The 18049-nt window shown below is 36.7% G+C and overlaps 2 protein-coding genes across 2 annotated transcripts; both read right to left on the bottom strand.

Annotated features, from left to right (window-relative positions):
• Positions 1-3913: 3913 nt before the first annotated feature.
• LOC118492172 (protein FAR1-RELATED SEQUENCE 5-like) lies at positions 3914-5329 on the bottom strand. Its single transcript, XM_035989989.1, has 4 exons — positions 5309-5329; positions 4658-5227; positions 4466-4560; positions 3914-4412 (listed from the first exon to the last, which is right to left on the bottom strand). Exons 1-4 carry the CDS (start codon positions 5327-5329, stop codon positions 3914-3916), a joined length of 1185 nt encoding a protein of 394 aa, XP_035845882.1.
• A 1006-nt stretch (positions 5330-6335) lies between these two features.
• Positions 6336-7445, bottom strand: LOC110943664. The gene is made up of 3 exons (XM_022185399.1): positions 7247-7445; positions 6993-7073; positions 6336-6463 (listed from the first exon to the last, which is right to left on the bottom strand). Exons 1-3 carry the CDS (start codon positions 7443-7445, stop codon positions 6336-6338), a joined length of 408 nt encoding a protein of 135 aa, XP_022041091.1.
• Between the last annotated feature and the right edge of the window lie 10604 nt (positions 7446-18049).

Raw genomic sequence — 18049 nt, 5'->3', positions numbered from 1 at the left:
AATCCAGCATCACCATCTGACTCAAAACGGGTTACCAAACGATTGCGGAGAACTCTTTCATTTGAACTCCAAACTCCAAAATCGGATGGCAACCCAGAGTGTTCTCAAATCACAAACACCCCTTCTCTTCCGACAACGCCATAAACTGTTGAAGGAAATCTTGCTATGGATGCTAAGCTTATAAGTGACCTCCTTACTAACACTAAACCTGAAGCAACAACACATGATGAGATGTGGTTAGATGAGGCACTTTTTGATATTGACTGGGAATCATTTTACTTAACTACACAAGTTACCCCTGTCAAAAACTCTTCATCTGTGGTGCTCGCTGACCAAGCTAAAGCAGTCAATGCCACCCAAGAGAACCCCCCGGTAGTTGATCCAAAGACTACTAATGATCCCGAAGATGATCCTATAGATGATGATTACTCTTGTTACTCTCCAAACACTCTTGTCTCGTGGGACAACCATAACCCGTGGGAGAGTGAGCTTAGCCCAAAACCATTCAGCACTGAAATTGAATATGGCACTCCAAGATCGTTTCTTGACTAAAAAGTGGTGTTTACGTCAAGTTGCTAGTATGTGTGTGAAAAAAAAAGTGCCCCAATTTTCCCTCTCTCATGCAATATAGGGGCTACTTTCCTTATGCTATATTGTTTACAATATCTAGTGTTAAAGTTATTATGTAGTCAACTATTGAGTTAAATCTATGTTTTTCCAATCTATGTTATTGAAAAGATCGTGTCGTTATTATATAATTTAAAAAAAAAAAGATGATATCTTAAAAAAAAGCTTACATAAGTTACACACTCTAGGAAAAAATAATAAATAAAAAAGAGTCACGTGATCAAATCTAAAAAACATACAACGTTGTCGAGGAAAAAAAGATATTCAAGCAACCTTCAACAAAAGCACATGATCAAACAAAGATAGAGCAAAAATGTACAAAAATCTCAGTGAAAAAAAAAATGTAACTCGGATACAGCAAAAATGTACAAAAATCAGAGGCAAAAAAATGTAACATGGTAAAAACAAAACCAAAAAATCAAAAACATGTAAAATTTTCAGATTCAACACAGCAAAAGTATACATAAATCTGAGGTGGGGAAAAAATGTAACATGGTAAAAACAAAACCAAAAAACCCATAACATAGAAAATTCTCAGATTCAACCAAACATCAACAAGTACATACTAGAAATGTCATTAACATACTAAGAAGGATAATCCAACTAAGTACCACTTATTTCTTAATCACAACATACAATACTAACAAGTAAGCTGCCAATCACTAACGCTAATATCAGTAACCATATAACCCTCTTCTTCTTTCGAATTTCTTGCTCACGGGTAAACAGTTCAGCTTGTAGGTTGTTGATGTTCCTCAAAAGACCTGGTATGATCCTAGTTGACCGTAAGCACATCGGTGGGTCGACCCAACCAATGAAAGGGCAGTTGCTAGGCTACATTAAAATAATGGGGATAAAACACGATTAGAACATACATTTAGTTATTAAAATCAGGGTTCGAATTTTTTACCTTAAATGGACATGAATAGAACCTTCTTCCTGGGTTATCATCTGTCCATGATGTCCGGATGGTAACAATCCTCCCACATGAACACCTTTTCATCTTTTTTTGAGGGGTAGATGAATTGTGTAGAAAAAAGAGAGATAAGAAAATCTTATATTTGAATATAGTTTGGGTTGTTGGAGATAGAGATAGTTGGAAGCCTGTAGTTGGAATGATGGATCTAAAATAAAGATATGTACCAACCATTTGTGGGTCCCAGTATAAATATAAACCTTTTGTCATTACCCATATCCATGCACTTCTTACTTTTTTTTACTTTTTATTACTTTTTTTTAACATGGGGCCTACCCCTGGGGAAAGTTTTACCACCACATATCTACGTGTATAACCAAAAACACCAAAAAAAAAATACATCCCAACAAAGAAGTAACAACACACAAACTAGATAGTTTTTTTTCCATTAGATATTACACCAAAAAAAATTACAAAATCATTAGACACATAAAATACCCCTTAGATAATGTTGATAACCTGATACTACACCTAATTTCTAATTAACCTAAAAACATACATCTTAAAAAACAACATAATTAGTAAAACACAACAACAACACATGATTTCTACCTGAACTTCTTCATGTGAACCACTTTTTGCACTTGCATGGGTTTGGTGGCACGGGGGAAACTAATATGTTTATTGGGAAATATGAATCCCACTCAATTTCACTCATCCATGAGATATCATCAACCCAATCGTTGGTTGTCGGATCATCAACATGTCTCTTTGTTGGGTATATTGTAGGCTCATCGTTAGGCATCACATTACCGGTAGTGTATCTATCAAACCTAAAGGGTGCACCCTTGGGCACTACTCTTGGCTCCATCTTGACTGTAGGGTTAACACTAGGCTCGTTTTTCGGTATTGCTCGTGCCATAGGCTTCACATCGGGTTCCACCTTTGTCGGATCATCAACATGTCTCTTTGTTGGGTATATTGTAGGCTCATCGTTAGGCATCACATTACCAGTAGTGTATCTATCAAACCCAAACGGTGCACCCTTGGGCACTACTCTTGGCTCCATCTTGACTGTAGGGTTAACACTAGGCTCGATTTTCGGTATTGCTCGCGCCATAGGCTTCACATCGGGTTCCACCTTTGGGGTCGAACAACAACTACTTCTCTTCCCGCGGGGGTGCCCATCACTTGTAAAAATCTTCCTAAGCGTATGTATGGGCATAGCGGGTAGAGGGCTTGTTTCAGGAATATCGCCAACGCTGACTGGAGTCGATGCATACTTTCGAAGTCTCTTCCCGACATTAATGAACTCATTTTTTGCAGGCATGAGATCGATCGCCTCAACATCCGGAACTTTGGAAACCAAGCATGGCCTCTTGTGCATTGTTATGCTTTGTGTGTGATGAGTAGTTAACAATGCTTTGGGGATATACACATTGTGTATGCTGAAACTATTTATAATGAAAAAAATAAACTTTGGGGGTGGATGGTGGTGATTAGATATGAAAGTAAATGACAAATTAAATGCATCACCAGATAAAAAGGAGAAAGTAACAAAAAGATACATCTTGTTGTATGTATACTATAAAAATGTAACTACAACTTGACCATGTAAAAAGTTGTTACTTTATCCAAATATGTTATCTCTTTAAGAAAAAAAACGGCTTGTGTTTTGTAAAAAAACATACAAAAAAAGAAAAAAAACTACTATATGTGCTTAGATTTTTTTTTTACTGGTTTTTAACGAAATGGGTCATTTTCTAACTAATTATATACTAGGATGGATGTAACGTCCAAAATATGTAACATGGTATAAACAAAACCAAAAAATCCACGAGATAGAAAAATCTCAGATTCAACACAACAAAAATCTACAAAAATCTCAGGGAAAAAAAATGTAACATGGAAAAAAACAAACCCAAAAAATCCATAGCATAAAAAAATCTCAGCTTCAACCAAACATCAACAAGTACATACTAACGAAAATGTCATTAGCATACTAACAAGGATAATCCAACTAAGTACCACCTATTTCTTAATCTCAACAAACAATGCAACGTTTACTTCTCACACAAACATTGGGGATATCATTTCATAATGAAACTAATCAATTAAGTCATAGTCATTAAACTGAAAACCATACTACATACCAAACCCACATACATCCTAACATGCAAACATATGCATGTGCATCGATTTTCAGATAATCTACACATGCAAACATGTGCATGTACAAAAGGCAGCCCAAAAAAATACAAAAGGGATGATCAAAGTTTAGTTGCGCTCCACTAAAATGGAGACCAAAAAGCTGGCGTCATAAAAGTTTTCAAAACACGCACAGCACACACATCAACATAAAATACCAAATCAAGTGGACTCCTGACTCGCAGAGCTTGAGTCCTCATCCTCGTTACCCGATTTATTCGTGTTCTTCTTTTTCTTGCAATTTCTTGAATCATGCCCAGTCACGTACTTCATACAGGTTCGGCAAAGCCTGGGTGTTTTGGGAGGTTTGACAGCAGAGTTGCTCGTTCCTTCCTGTGATGCTCTAGACAATTGTCGGCGTTTGCCGCGTCCTTTGTTCCTGATCCCGTCTGGATTGTTGAGAGTTACATCCCCATCTAAAGAAACACCAAGCAATTCTTCAACAGCAGCATAGTTATCATTGTTGGCTTCGTCATCAACTGGTCCTCCATTTAGTAACTTGCATTTCAGTTCCTTTATCTGCTCAGCGAAAGAAGAAAGTCCTCCAACATCACTTCTTAATGCATCTACACATTCAGTTACGATCTCAAGAATCTCTTGTGGACGAGTGTCAACGCCATATCGACTCTCAATAGAAAATAAACTTTTAGGAAGCACGTCCCTAGACCAACACTTAACAACAAACTGGGCCAGGATTTTTTCAATATTGTTTACCCGGTAAACACAAAAATGTGCCTACACAGATATCCAATACGGATGAAGTTGTTGCATGAACAAGAGACCGACTGATTTCTCAACTCAAGTTTAACCTACAAAAACCCCAAAACACATAATTAAGCTTCTGTGAAAAAAAGCATAATGAAAGCTTAAACAAAAAGATGCCACTATAAGAATACATCAAGTTACCGTGAATGTGTTGGTTGCATTGTTACGTTTGTCCAACTGATTCACATAGTAAACACAAACATCATCACAATCCTCCGTGTTTACAATGTTACAAAACAGCTTCCCCTTGTATATCTCTTTTCTTACTTCTGTGAAAATTGCATGTGTATACAACTCAAAAGCATGCTTCTCAATATCTAAGTCAGTACTGTCCATGAATACACTAGATGAAGTTTTAAACTCTGCAACACGTTGCCTGTAACGCTGATTGTCTATCCTAGTTTCGTAACATAGCATGAACTGAACTAGTGTGTTAGCACTAGAAGAGTTGACCTTGAAGCTTGAGTTAGAGCTTTCACATCTTGATGTAGTCTTCATCAGACAACACATTGGGATATCACGGAAGTAGGCAGGTACCCATTGGTCTCTAATTGAGTACATGTCATTCAACCAGTCGTGATCTTGTAACCCATATTCCTCCATCAAAAGTTGCCAACGCGTCTCAAATGTAGATGGCTTCATGTGAATACTCCACACCAAACAATGCATCAATGCTCTTAGCTCAGAGTTTTGTAACAGGTCTCCAGCAATCTATACATATGAAAACACAAAACTTTTAATAAAATGTAACAAAAAAAAACTTCTCAAAAGAGATTCATAAATTAATAAAACCTTGGTGGGAAGTTTCTTCATAATATGCCACATGCAAAGGCGGTGCCGAGAGTCTATGAAAACCTCTGAAATGGCAGCTTTCATTGAAGGGTCCTGGTCTGTCAGAACTAACTTTGGTTGCTTCTTGTGTGCCTTCAGAAATGATTCAAGTAACCACTTGTAAGACTCAGTGGTTTCATTGAATAGCAAGCCAGCACCGAATGTCACACATTGTTTATGATTATCAACACCAGTGAAAGGAACAAAAATCATGTTGTACCTGTGGGACAAAGAAAATAAACAAAAGTTAACAATATGTTAAAGGGAAAAAAAGTGCCACTTTGAAAAACCTTACTTGTTAGTGTGATAAGTCGCATCAAAAGCTAACACATCCCCAAACACCTCATAGTTTATCTTGGAAATTTCGTCTGCCCAAAAAATCGATCTCAATTGCCCTTTCTCAACAACAAACTCATAGTAAAAGTCTGGTAAGCTCTCAGATCTTTCTTTGAGACGATCTATAACAAGTTGCGCATCACAATCACCAACATAAAGCCTAACCGACTGGCTCCAGTTCTTAAAATCAGTTGGCGTGCCACGTACATTGTGATGTCCACCCATCAGGGACACTAAAACTCTGTGAGAAACAATTGGACCAATTCTGTTCAAACTCATGTTATGGATAAACTGTTTGGATGCAAAGGGTAGTTTCCTTGAAATCCTACTTAGGTCACGATTAAAACGCTCAACAAACGGATGATTATGGTGCTCATGGAACCGTACCACTGTGCACATAGAGCTGCCCTCGCAAAACTTAACCAGTATACTAGCCTTGCAATCTGTCACTGTGAAGTTACTTTGCCTGATACTCAAGGTTGACTGCTCCAAAGTATCAGTTTTACGCTTAATCTGTGGTTTTGAATATTTAGTACACCTTATGTACTGGTGAGTGACAAACCCCTTCCATCTCTTGGTTTGCCCCTTACGAATAGAAAACCCAGAATACACAGCATAGTCCTTGTACATAGTGAACACATCCTTCCACGTTTCATATACAGAACCAACAACAGGCTTTAGAACCAACAACAGGCTTTAAAACAATAGGAACATTAGGACACCACATTCTAGTGCCATTGGGTGTGTGGTGAACATAAAATTCCTCGTCCGCATGAACACCTACAAAGAAGGTATTGTTTAATAAATTATAACACATATAGGTTAAAAAACAAATTTACTTGTAACATGAAACCTAACAAACTGATGCATATTACTGTATTCCCAAAAACAACTTTAACACGTTTTCCAAAAAAATGCAAATAAAACGTGGAGGTACATTTTTTTTTATGTCGCCAAAAAGTGTAGATGCTGGTGCATTTTTTTATGTAAACAAAAAATGTAATCTCGAATGTTTTCACCTTCTAAAAAATATAAAAAATTAATACAAGTGTAACGACATGTTTTATAAAAGCTTGTTTCATAAAAAAAATGGTTACACTTGTTTTTACCTAGAAAAAATTACCACATTTTCAACCAAACTAACCAAAAAATCATCTGTTTATTATAATAATAATAATAATAATAATAATAATAATAATAATAATAATAATAACAACAACAATAATAATAATAAACTACAAACATTAAAAATAGGGGTGTTACAATAACCCTATAGATAAAAATTCATGGTTTCACATAAAACAATGACCTGTGGATAGCAACTGTGTAAAAGTACAATCCTGAACACCATCTTCATCATCATTAGGGCCATTTTGATTCAGAAGTGAGGCTACACATAAAAAACACAAAAAAAATTAAGCAAGAAGAATCCAATGAACATCTAAACAAGAAATCCTTAATTTACACAACAGAAAAAAAAATGAACCAAGAAGAATTGTACGGCAATCTAAACAAGCTTTTAAAGCTGTACATTTAATACAACCGAAAAAAAAAATCACTCACCTGGAAGCTCTGAAGAAATAGGTTCAGGATCTTGTGTAACTCTACTCTCAACCAATGCATCTTCATCTTCATTAAATGAAAAATGAAGTGAAAGATTATGTGGGACAACATTTAAGGGTGAACCAGGATCATCATTGAGGTTGAGTGTCCCCGTACCACCGACGACAGTTCGATGTTGTTGGCTGTTCGAATCAGCCATGTTAAATGCAAATACTCTTCAATGGTTAGTAAGGATTCTTTCTTTCACTCTTCTCTCTGGTTCGAATAAATGATGTGAGATGATGAGGGATATGTATTAATGGAAGATGTGAGAGAAAAGGCAAACTTTCTTTAGTTCCACAAGTACAACTTTAATTAATTAAATGGTGACAAGAAGAAGCAAGTATTATGAGAAGTCTGCGTGTGCAGACACATCACCAACCCATCACCAAGTTGGTGTCAAAAATGTAAGATAGAAAAAGACGATCATGCCCTTACTCCTTTTAATCTATATTTAATCGTGGATCAATCCTAGCCACATATTAGAGTTTTCAGGGTTTAGTCAACTGGAGTAAGTTTTCTCATTATAATTAGCCTATATATATATATATATATATATATATATATATATATGTATATATAGGGGAGCGCTAAAATGAAAACCACCTCCAGTTGTAAGAACCACGAGAACCACTTTCAATCAATCAGATTATGCCAACATAAAGGGTATATTGGTCATTTACTCCAAATGTCAAATCCTTCCTCTCTCCTCTGTCTTTCTTTTAAAGTTGCAGACCATCTATTTCTTGAAATTAAAACAGCATCTCTCATCATCTCTCTCTCTTGAAATCCTTCACCACCATCTCTCATCCTTTGTTCGAAATCTCCTGCATAAAGGAAAAAACCCAACCATCTCTAATCCAACCACCATCTCTCATCCAACCACCATCTCTCATTCAACCACCACACCCACCTCTTTGTCTCTCTGCCGGCGACCGCCGCCCGTTAAACGAAGATGATGATGATGACGACTGATGGTGAGGATGAAACTGTCACCCACCCCTATTTCTCTCTCTCTCTCATACTCGTTCACCACCATGAAACCTTTTGTTTTTGTATGTTTGGGGGTTTGATCTTATGGTCGTGTGTTCTTGAATCAGATTTCAGAGAAAGAGAAAAGAAACGTTGTAGAGAGGCAGAGAGTCCGAGGAGAGAGAAATAGAGTCCGAGGAGAGAGAAAGAGAACGGCGACGGTGGCGATGCAGCTCCGGCAGGGCTCCGACTTCTTGAATATGATGGTTTTTTGAACGGCTGAGGTAATGGGGGTGGCTGGTGGGATGCCGACAAGGTAGCGACGACCAGTGGTGTGTTCTTGAATCTGATGGTATTTTGGTATGTTTGGGGGTTTGATCTGATGGTGGTGTGTTCTTGAATCTGATGGTTTTTTGAAGCTGATGGTTTTTTGAATCTGATGAAGTGGTGTGTTCTTGAATCTGATGTGTTCTTTTTTATTTATGTTTTTGATTTGTATTTTGAATCTGTGGGTTTTGATTTCTGTTTTCGATTGGGGCGGCGATGATGCAAAAAAAAAATGTAGCTTTTGATGACTATGGCGCGGCAAGGACGGTGGAGGGTAGGTTTTTTAACCTGCAACCCCACTTTTGCAGCCATTTGATTATCAGAAAATCTGAGCCAAGCCCCATTTTTTTTCAAGATACATATTGTTTTGATGTTGTTGGTTTTTTATATTTTTTTCCCATTCGATGATGATAACAATCTATCTAAGACACCTCCCGAGTTTGCGATTTCTGGGTGCGTTCGTTTTGCGCAAAAAAGTTTTTGTAAAAGAAAAAAGTTATACCGTAAACTTTTTAACATAAAACGTAAAAACGTAAAAATTTTAACGTAAAACGTAAAAAGTTTAACGTAAAACGTAAAAAGTTTAACGTAAAACATAAAAAGTTTAACATAAAATGTAAAAACGTAAGAAATTTAACGTAAAACGTAAGAAATTTAACGTAAAACGTAAAAAGTTTAACGTAAACTTAAAAAGTTTTACGTAAAACGTAAAAAGTTTAACATAAAACGTACAAATTTTAACGTAAAAACGTAGAATGTAAAAAGTTCAACGTAAAACGTAAAAAGTTTAAAAAATCTGTTAAAAATCTGAATTTAAAAAGCATTTAATAAAAATTTTTTGTTTAAAAAGTAAAAACTAATATTATAATACAAAAAAAGTAATAAAAAATAATAAACACAAAAAGACAAAAAAGTGTAAATTTACCAAACTACCATTTTGCATTAAAATATTAAAAACACAATAAGACAAAAAATATTTAATATATTAATTTTAACACATTTTAATCTCATCCATCCTTCTTGAAGATCTAATGGCTAGAAAGTGGTTCTCATGGTTCTTACAACTGGATGTGGTTTTCATTTTAGCGCTCCCCTATATATATATATATATATATATATATATATATATATATAATGTAAGTATCTATAGAAAACCCACTTTAATTTAGAAAACCCGGGAAACTCAAAGCTCCCGATGTTTTTTTTTCTTGAGAAAATTTACACATGTTATATACACGTTTTTAAGGGTTTTGGGCAAAAAAAAATCAAAAAAGCGCCGAGTAGATATTTAAAAAAAAAATAAACAAGTTTTGGTGTAACACATGTTACAAATATGTCAGATGAATGTAACATGTGTTACACCAAAACTTGTTTATTTTTTAAAAAAATATCTACTCGGTGTTTTTTTGATTTTTTTTGCCCAAAACCCTTAAAAACATGTATATAACATGTGTAAATTTTTTCAAGAAAAAAAACATCGGTAGCTTTGAGTTTCCCGGGTTTTCTAAATTAAAGTGGGTTTTCTATACATCCTTCCCCTATATATATATATGGAGTTGAAACTCTCGAGTGCAAAAAATTCAGTTCTTACAAATAAATACTCAATACCCAAGTAGGCTTATAAAAGAGATCATGATCTGATCAATTGCTTTTTGGGTCGTCTCAGACCTTAGGATTGGTGTTGATCCCCAAAATTTTTAGAGACCTTTTATAAACACACAAAGGATTTACTTGTTACTAATACAGCCCAGTCTCTGTTCTTCTTTAGACCCCTTTTTCACTCCGATAGTATCATAAATTGCGTCAATGCAGAGGAATATATATATAGGGCAAGGTTAAAACGAAAACTCACTTGAGTTGAAAAAACTCAAGAAACCCTTGTAAAAACCCTATGTAACATTTTTATTTTTTTAAAAAATAGGAAATGTAACATACCTGTATTTGAACATTTTTATAATAGAAAATACCAAAAAGCGCCAAGTAGTTTTTTTTTAAAATGTTAAAAATTCCATGTTATGTAATATATATCCAAAAAAATGTAACATACGGATTTTGAACATTAAAAAAAAAACTAGTCGGCCCTTTTTACATTTTTTTATAAAAATGTTCAACTACATGTATGTTACATTCCCTGCTTTTTTCTAGCAAAAAACAAAAATGTTGCATAGGGTTTTCTTGAGTTTTTCAACTCAAGTGAGTTTTCTTCATATACATCACTTATATATAGGGCTGTAAACGAACCGAACGAACATGAACAAGGCCTTATTCGTGTTCGTTCGTTAAGGAAATAAATGTGTTCACGAACGGTTCATGAACACTTACCGAACGAGATTTTATGTTCGTGTTCGTTCATTAAGGAAATGAGCGTGTTCGCGAACGGTTCACGAACACAAATAAATTTGGCGAACGCGACGAAGGATAAAGATAGATGGCCCAGAGAGTAGCACTCGAACTTGAATCCCTTAATGTGGAACGGAGGTCGATCGTATTCGCCGATGTAAATAATGAGAAATGAAAGGGAAATGATGCATAAACAAGGTGAAAGTGGGTTTCCTAGTTTAATTGTTAGGGTAATAAAATAAATAAAAGTTTAATAATATAAAAAGTACAAATAAAATATAAGAAAGTACAAAGATCTTCAATTAAAACACAAACATACGAACATAAATGAACGCAAATCAACGAATGTTCACGAACACGTTCACGCACACCTTACCGAACGTTCACGACACAATCGAACGAACGAGACATTTGTTCATGTTCTTTCATTTAACTAATCGAACAAAATTTCTTGTTCATGTTCGTTCGTTTATTAAATGAACGAACATAAACGAACTTCCCGCCGAACGGTTCACGAACTGTTCGCTGAACGTTCGGTTCGTTTACTGCCATTGTTCACTCATGAACCCTACCCTATATATATATATATATATATATATATATATATAGGGCAAGGTTAAAACGAAAACTCACTTGAGTTGAAAAAACTCAAGAAACCCTTGTAAAAACCCTATGTAACATTTTTATTTTTTTTTTAAAATAGGAAATGTAACATACCTGTATTTGAACATTTTTATAATAGAAAATACCAAAAAGCGCCAAGTAGTTTTTTTTTAGATGTTAAAAATTCCATGTTATATAATATATATCCAAAAAAATGTAACATACGGATTTTGAACATTAAAAAAAAAACTAGTCGGCCCTTTTTACATTTTTTTTATAAAAATGTTCAACTACATGTATGTTACATTCCCTGCTTTTTTCTAGCAAAAAACAAAAATGTTGCATAGGGTTTTCTTGAGTTTTTCAACTCAAATGAGTTTTCTTCATATACATCACTTATATATATGGTTAAGATCGTGTGAGAAGCAATAGACTAATTGAGAAACTTGTTAAACATTCTGGACCACACATATTTCCTAAGATTTTCATAATATACACATATGTATAGTTTACAATTGACTATATACATATGTGTATAATTCAAGATTTAACAATACACACACACACACACATATATATATATATATATATAGTCAAATTTAAACTACACATTATATTATGAAAAAGCTTAGGAATATGCGTGATCCAAAATGACTATATATATATATATAAAGAGAGAGAAAAATAATAAAAAGGAAAGAGAAAAGATAATAAAAAAGAATATAGAGATAGGTATGATGGGATGTAGGAGTTTTTTTAATAAGAGATAAATTTTAGGGGTAACTTTGTAGAATAGTAACCAAGTTTTAAAAGTGTCCTAATTAGGTCACTCAAGTTTCAAAAGTGTTCCAATCAGGTCACTCAACATTCATTCTTCATTAAAATTAAGGGTTTTTTCATCCATTTCATAGGTAACCGTGGTGATGTGGATTTTGTTTCTTTTTTCTCTTTTATTTGATACTAACGTCCAGTGATGACGTGGATTGTAACTTATTTTTTTAATTTTTAATGTAATTAAATGGTTTTTATTTTTAATAAATATAATTTCATATATTAAAATAATTCGACCCCAACATCTTATGCTTCATTTTTTTCTCGACACGTGGAAAAAAGGACATGGCTCGATTTGAATGTTAAGTTATCTAATTGGGACAAAAACAACACTAGTGACTTAACTAGAATACTTTTAAAACTTGGTTACTATTCTGTGAAATTTTCCCTAAATAATTTTAATAGGTGAGATATATAGTTAAATTATAGGGTAGAAAATGGTGAAAAGGATGTGAATGTTCTCATTCTTAATACATATCTCTCTATTTTTTTTTATTTCTCTCTCTCTCTCTTTTAAATATGTGTGTGCGGGAGAGATGATATAGAGGAGAATATTGGCTTTTCGTGTATGGGGGGGGGGCTCGTGTGAGGGTTTTTTTTTTTTTTAAATTTAGGGGGGTGAAGATAAAGATAGGGAGTTGTCACACCCTGGCTTTGCGGAAGCGTGGTTAATTTGGTGTGACTTCTTAATACCATAGCTTAATCATAACAAAGCTATATGAATTAAAAACATGCAAGAATCATCCATTAAGTTTTAAAAACCAAATACAGTACCATTGTTTTAACGGGAAACACGCCCTAACAACCATATCCTTGTTCAACAAACATTACGAACTTAAACATAACATAAACACAGTTTAAGGACTGTGACTTGTCCAGGAAAGAGTCACATTCCCTAAACCCCGGATGATCTTGGAAACTAGTGCAGCGGGAAAACGTGCCATACCGTGCCAGACCTTTTAATTCCCTGAAATACATGTAAGTTGAAAAATCAACAATAATGTTGAGCGAGTTCATGCGTAAGTGAGTAAATAAACCTTTGTATTTATCAAAAATCCTGGTATGTAGCAAATAAGGAAAAAGAGATCACCAATGGTTTGCAAGGCCATTGATATGTGTGAAATGCAAGTAGGAAGGCTCAAACCTAGCAGATTTATGCGTCGGGTACAAAGTCATCCCAAGGTCCGTTATGCTGGGCCTGGGACTGGGCTCGCTACACCCAAATAGATCTATCGCTCCTGCCCCTCGGTCCTACCCTGAGGATTAATGACCTCAAGTTTTCGCCTACCCATTCACATGATCTAAAAAGTAACCCTCCTTACGCTAACCATACCATGTATAAAGTAATCATAAACATTGTAACATGTATTTCACCCCCGCAGTTTAGAAAACTGAAAACAGTTAAGAGAAAAGGGGGACATGAACTCACAGTCAGTGCGTCTCTACCAAGTACTCCGAATGTCTGCTGTGCGACGACCTACATGTACTAATTCTATTAGACGGATGGCCGTGCCTTAGCTTTATAGTTTAGGTTTTTGGGAAATAGTTAGACAACTATTTCGCGTTTATATTTTACATGTACTTGGTAGTTAATCTCCTTCCCAAGGATGGGGGATTTAATACATGTGCGTTCAATTTATAATATTAAGTCTCGCTTAATATATTTTCATTTCTAATTCCAAATATAAATATTTTTCTCAAAAATATTATATTTCCATTTCACATAATTTTTCCCCAAAAACAATACGTTGATAAAATACGCGTTCATAATTATTTCCGTATAATGCGTAAGTTACGTTTTAGTAATCGTGTGGTAATAATAATTACCGTTGTAACTTATATGTTTATCGTGAAAGCGTTTGTATTATTTTGGATTTGTCAACGTTTGTAAATATTATTTTTACTCTAACGAGGTCCTTCGCCTTCCGTTAGCTCCAAGACTCCTTATGCGTGACCTTGAACACTTGTATGATGTTGGAATGGAATGATCAAGAGCCGAAAATGGATGTAGAGGGGGAGGGGAGTTCGGCCGAGAGTTAGAGAGCAAGAGGGAGTGTGTGTGTGAGAGTTTAAGTGGTGATGAATATGATGGATTATGTAGGCTACTTATAGACAAAGTTTATGATAATTAACCATTGGTTCTCATGTCTCCAAGATATTAGGCAACTATAATATTTTAATCAAAAGAAATCATCTCTTGTCCCCACTAGTTGGCCGATTTCAATGGGGGGGGGGGTACTAGTTCAAATCCAACTAAATAGTTAGACATTAGTTAGGTTAATCTTGTTAAGTTTAGGATTTAACTCGGTTAGTGGTGTGATGCGTTCTAATGCGGGTGTTAGGGTATTCAGGGACCCTAACTGGCTCAGAAAAAGACCAATATTGTTAATGTCAATATTTTTATGTTCCGGGTAAAGTCCGGTTGTTTGGTTGGATAGTAATCCGTTAAAGTGCTTAAATAAGCTTTTAAGTGTCGTAAATAACATTTTTAGTGACACATCTTATTTCCCAAAGTGTCAGGAATATTTTCCTCATGTTTTGGCACTTTATTAGTTAGCCAGAAGCTAGTATATAAATAAAAGTGCTGTGTTTCGTGCTTAGAGTACGTTTTAGGCACATCCAGTCATTATATCTTATTCCTAGAGACGCAGTTCTACAACCCTTGTATCCCTACACTCAATATGGGTGTAGTAAAATATTTCTGGCCCATACAGGCCTTAGAGGCAGTGTCTGCCTGATGCTGGCTTTATCAGCATGTTCAATAGGTTATCCGGTCACGGTGCTACTGTGATTTTGTGCATCATGTTTGTCACTAGAGTACAGCATGTAAATTATGTAGTGACGGAAATCAAAGTAAGATGCAGATATGTACAAGTATCAACAGTCAAGTAGCAGTTCATCAGTAATTTCAAGTAAGCACAGTAATTAAGCAGCAATTAATTATTAATTAGATCGTACGGATACCTGGTTTAGTGAGGGTTGTCACATTCTCCCCCCGTTAGAAAAATTTCGTCCCGAAATTTTAAGTTCTGCTTGTAGAAGCAGGGTTCTCAGGAAATAGGTGGGGGTATTTTTCTTTCATTCGGTCCTCACGCTCCCAGGTGAACTCAGGACCATGGCGGGCATTCCAACGAACTTTGACGAGCTTGACACTGCTCCGGCGGGTCTTGTTCACTTTCCAATCCGTGACCTCAACGGTTTCTTCAACGAAGTGGAGCGTGTCGCTAACATGAATTTCGTCGGTAGGAATGGCAACGGTATCTTGTGTTGGACTTTTCTTCAGATTGGATACATGAAATGTATCGTGAACACCATTTAGTTCAGCAGGTAAGTCCAGCTTGTATGCTACGGTCCCAATTCTTTCCAAAATCTTGAACGGTCCAATATACCTTGGATTCAACTTCCCACGCTTCCCAAAGCGTGCCACACCCTTCCAGGGTGATACCTTCAACAAAACCATATCACCAACCTCAAACTCTAGAGGTTTCCTGCTTCGATCTGCGTAGGCTTTCTGCCGGTCACGAGCCGCACTGATGCGATCTCGTATCTGTGCGATCTTACCTGTGGTTTCCTGTACCATGTCAGGACCAACCAACTGTCTATCACCTGCGTCAGACCAACAGAGCGGTGATTTGCATTTGCGCCCATATAAAGCTTCGAATGGCGCGGCACCAATACTGGTGTGATAGCTGTTGTTGTATGAAAACTCCACCAGAGGCAAATGTTTATCCCAGCTACCGCCCAAATCCATCACACACGCTCTCAGCATGTCCTCCAACGTCTGAATCGTCCGCTCACTTTGGCCGTCGGTCTGCGGGTGAAAAGCAGTGCTCAGATTCAACTTTGAGCCAAAAGCTTCCTGCAAGGATTGCCATATCCTTGACACGAACCTTCCGTCTCTATCAGAGATAATCGAGAGAGGTACTCCATGGCGTGTAACAATCTCTCTCATGTAAATTTCGGCCAGTTTGCTCGTATTATCCTTCTCTCGGATAGGTAGGAAGTGTGCTGACTTCGTTAAGTGATCCACTATTACCCAAATAGTGTCATGGCCTCTTGGCGTTCTTGGCAACTTCGTAATAAAATCCATAGAGATTTGTTCCCACTTCTACTTGGGAATCTCTGGTTGCTGCAGAAGTCCCGAAGGCTTCTGGTATTCTGCCTTAACCTTGGCGCATGTTAAACATTTGCTCACATAAATAGCAACATCGCCTTTCATCCTAGGCCACCAATAGTAATCTTTAAGATCCTGGTACATCTTATCCGCTCCAGGATGGATAGAGTACCGTGACTTGTGAGCTTCATCGAAAATAACCTTTCTTAAACCTCCAAACAAAGGAACCCAAATCCTTTTCTCAAAACACAACGTTCCTTCCCTGTTTGGTACCAATAACTTCTCCATCCCACGGAGATACTCTTCTTCAAGGTTTCTTTCTTTGAGAGCTTCCTTCTGCGCGGCACGAATGCGCAGAGGAAAGTCGGTTCGAATAACCATCTCCAAAGCCCTAACCCTTATGGGCTTGATTCTCTCCTTTCGACTTAGGGCATCGGCGACCACATTCGCCTTCCCTGGATGATACCTAATCTCGCAGTCGTAGTCATTCAACAGTTCTACCCATCGTCTTTGCCTCATATTCAACTCCTTCTGGTTGAATATGTGTTGGAGGCTCTTGTGATCTGTGAAGATTGTGCACTTCGTACCATAAAGGTAGTGTCTCCAGATCTTTAAAGCAAAAACTACTGCGCCGAGTTCCAAATCGTGTGTGGTATAGTTCTTTTCATGTATCTTCAGTTGGCGTGATGCGTAGGCAATAACCTTTTGGCGTTGCATCAACACACAACCCAATCCTTGGCGCGATGCGTCGCAGTATACCACAAAATCATCTGTACCCTCTGGTAAGGCTAAGATTGGCGCGTTGCAAAGCTTATCTTTCAATACCTGGAACGCTTCTTCCTGTTTGATTCCCCAATCAAACTTCTTGTCCTTCTGAGTGAGGAGCGTCAATGGTTGAACGATCTTTGAAAAATTCTCAATGAATCTGCGGTAATAGCCAGCCAAACCCAAGAATTGCCGAATCTCGGTTGGCGTCTTTGGCGTTTCCCAATCCTTGATCGCCTCGATCTTTGTGGGATCAACATGAATTCCATCTCCATTCACCACGTGTCCAAGAAATTGCATTTCTCGCAGCCAAAACTCACACTTAGAGAACTTGGCAAATAACTTGTTCCTTCTCTAGCAGCTCCAGAATAGCTCTAAGATGCTGCTCGTGCTCAGCCTTCGTCTTTTAATAAATCAAAATGTCATCGATAATCACTATCACGAACTTGTCCAAATACGGCTTGCAGACTCTATTCATCAAATCCATGAATACTGCAGGTGCGTTTGTTAACCCAAACGGCATAACTAGGAACTCGTAGTGTCCATAACGAGTTCTGAAGGCTGTCTTCGGGATACTTTACTCTTGTATCCTTAACTGATGGTATTCAGATCGAAGATCGATCTTTGAGTAAAAGCTTGAACCTTGCAGTTGGTCAAACAGATCATCAATCCTTGGCAGAGGATACCTATTCTTGACTGTCAGCTTGTTCAACTCCCGGTAGTCGGTACACATACGGAAACTACCGTCCTTCTTCTTGACAAATAGTACTGGGGCTTCCCAAGGCGAGAAGCTCGGTCGGATGAATCCCTTG

This window comes from Helianthus annuus, chromosome 5 (assembly GCF_002127325.2).
Source record: "Helianthus annuus cultivar XRQ/B chromosome 5, HanXRQr2.0-SUNRISE, whole genome shotgun sequence".
NCBI classification, from domain to species: Eukaryota; Viridiplantae; Streptophyta; class Magnoliopsida; order Asterales; family Asteraceae; genus Helianthus; species Helianthus annuus.
The sequence above is the reverse complement of the archived record's forward strand: the minus strand, read 5'-3'. Positions and strand labels throughout refer to the sequence as shown.

What these genes read in the sequence shown, in the direction of transcription:
- LOC118492172 (XM_035989989.1), bottom strand. Translation starts at nt 5,329, where the DNA reads ATGAAGAAACTTCCCACCAAG. An exon ending in ATGCAACCAACACATTCACG is followed by an intron (nt 4,561 to 4,657) that starts GTAACTTGATGT and finishes GGGTTTTTGTAG; the next exon opens with GTTAAACTTGAGTTGAGAAA. An exon ending in CACATTTTTGTGTTTACCGG is followed by an intron (nt 4,413 to 4,465) that starts GTAAACAATATT and finishes GTGTTGGTCTAG; the next exon opens with GGACGTGCTTCCTAAAAGTT.
- LOC110943664 (XM_022185399.1), bottom strand. Translation starts at nt 7,445, where the DNA reads ATGGCTGATTCGAACAGCCAACAACATCGAACTGTCGTCGGTGGTACG. An exon ending in TATTTCTTCAGAGCTTCCAG is followed by an intron (nt 7,074 to 7,246) that starts GTGAGTGATTTT and finishes TTTTATGTGTAG; the next exon opens with CCTCACTTCTGAATCAAAAT. An exon ending in TACACAGTTGCTATCCACAG is followed by an intron (nt 6,464 to 6,992) that starts GTCATTGTTTTA and finishes CCTTCTTTGTAG; the next exon opens with GTGTTCATGCGGACGAGGAA.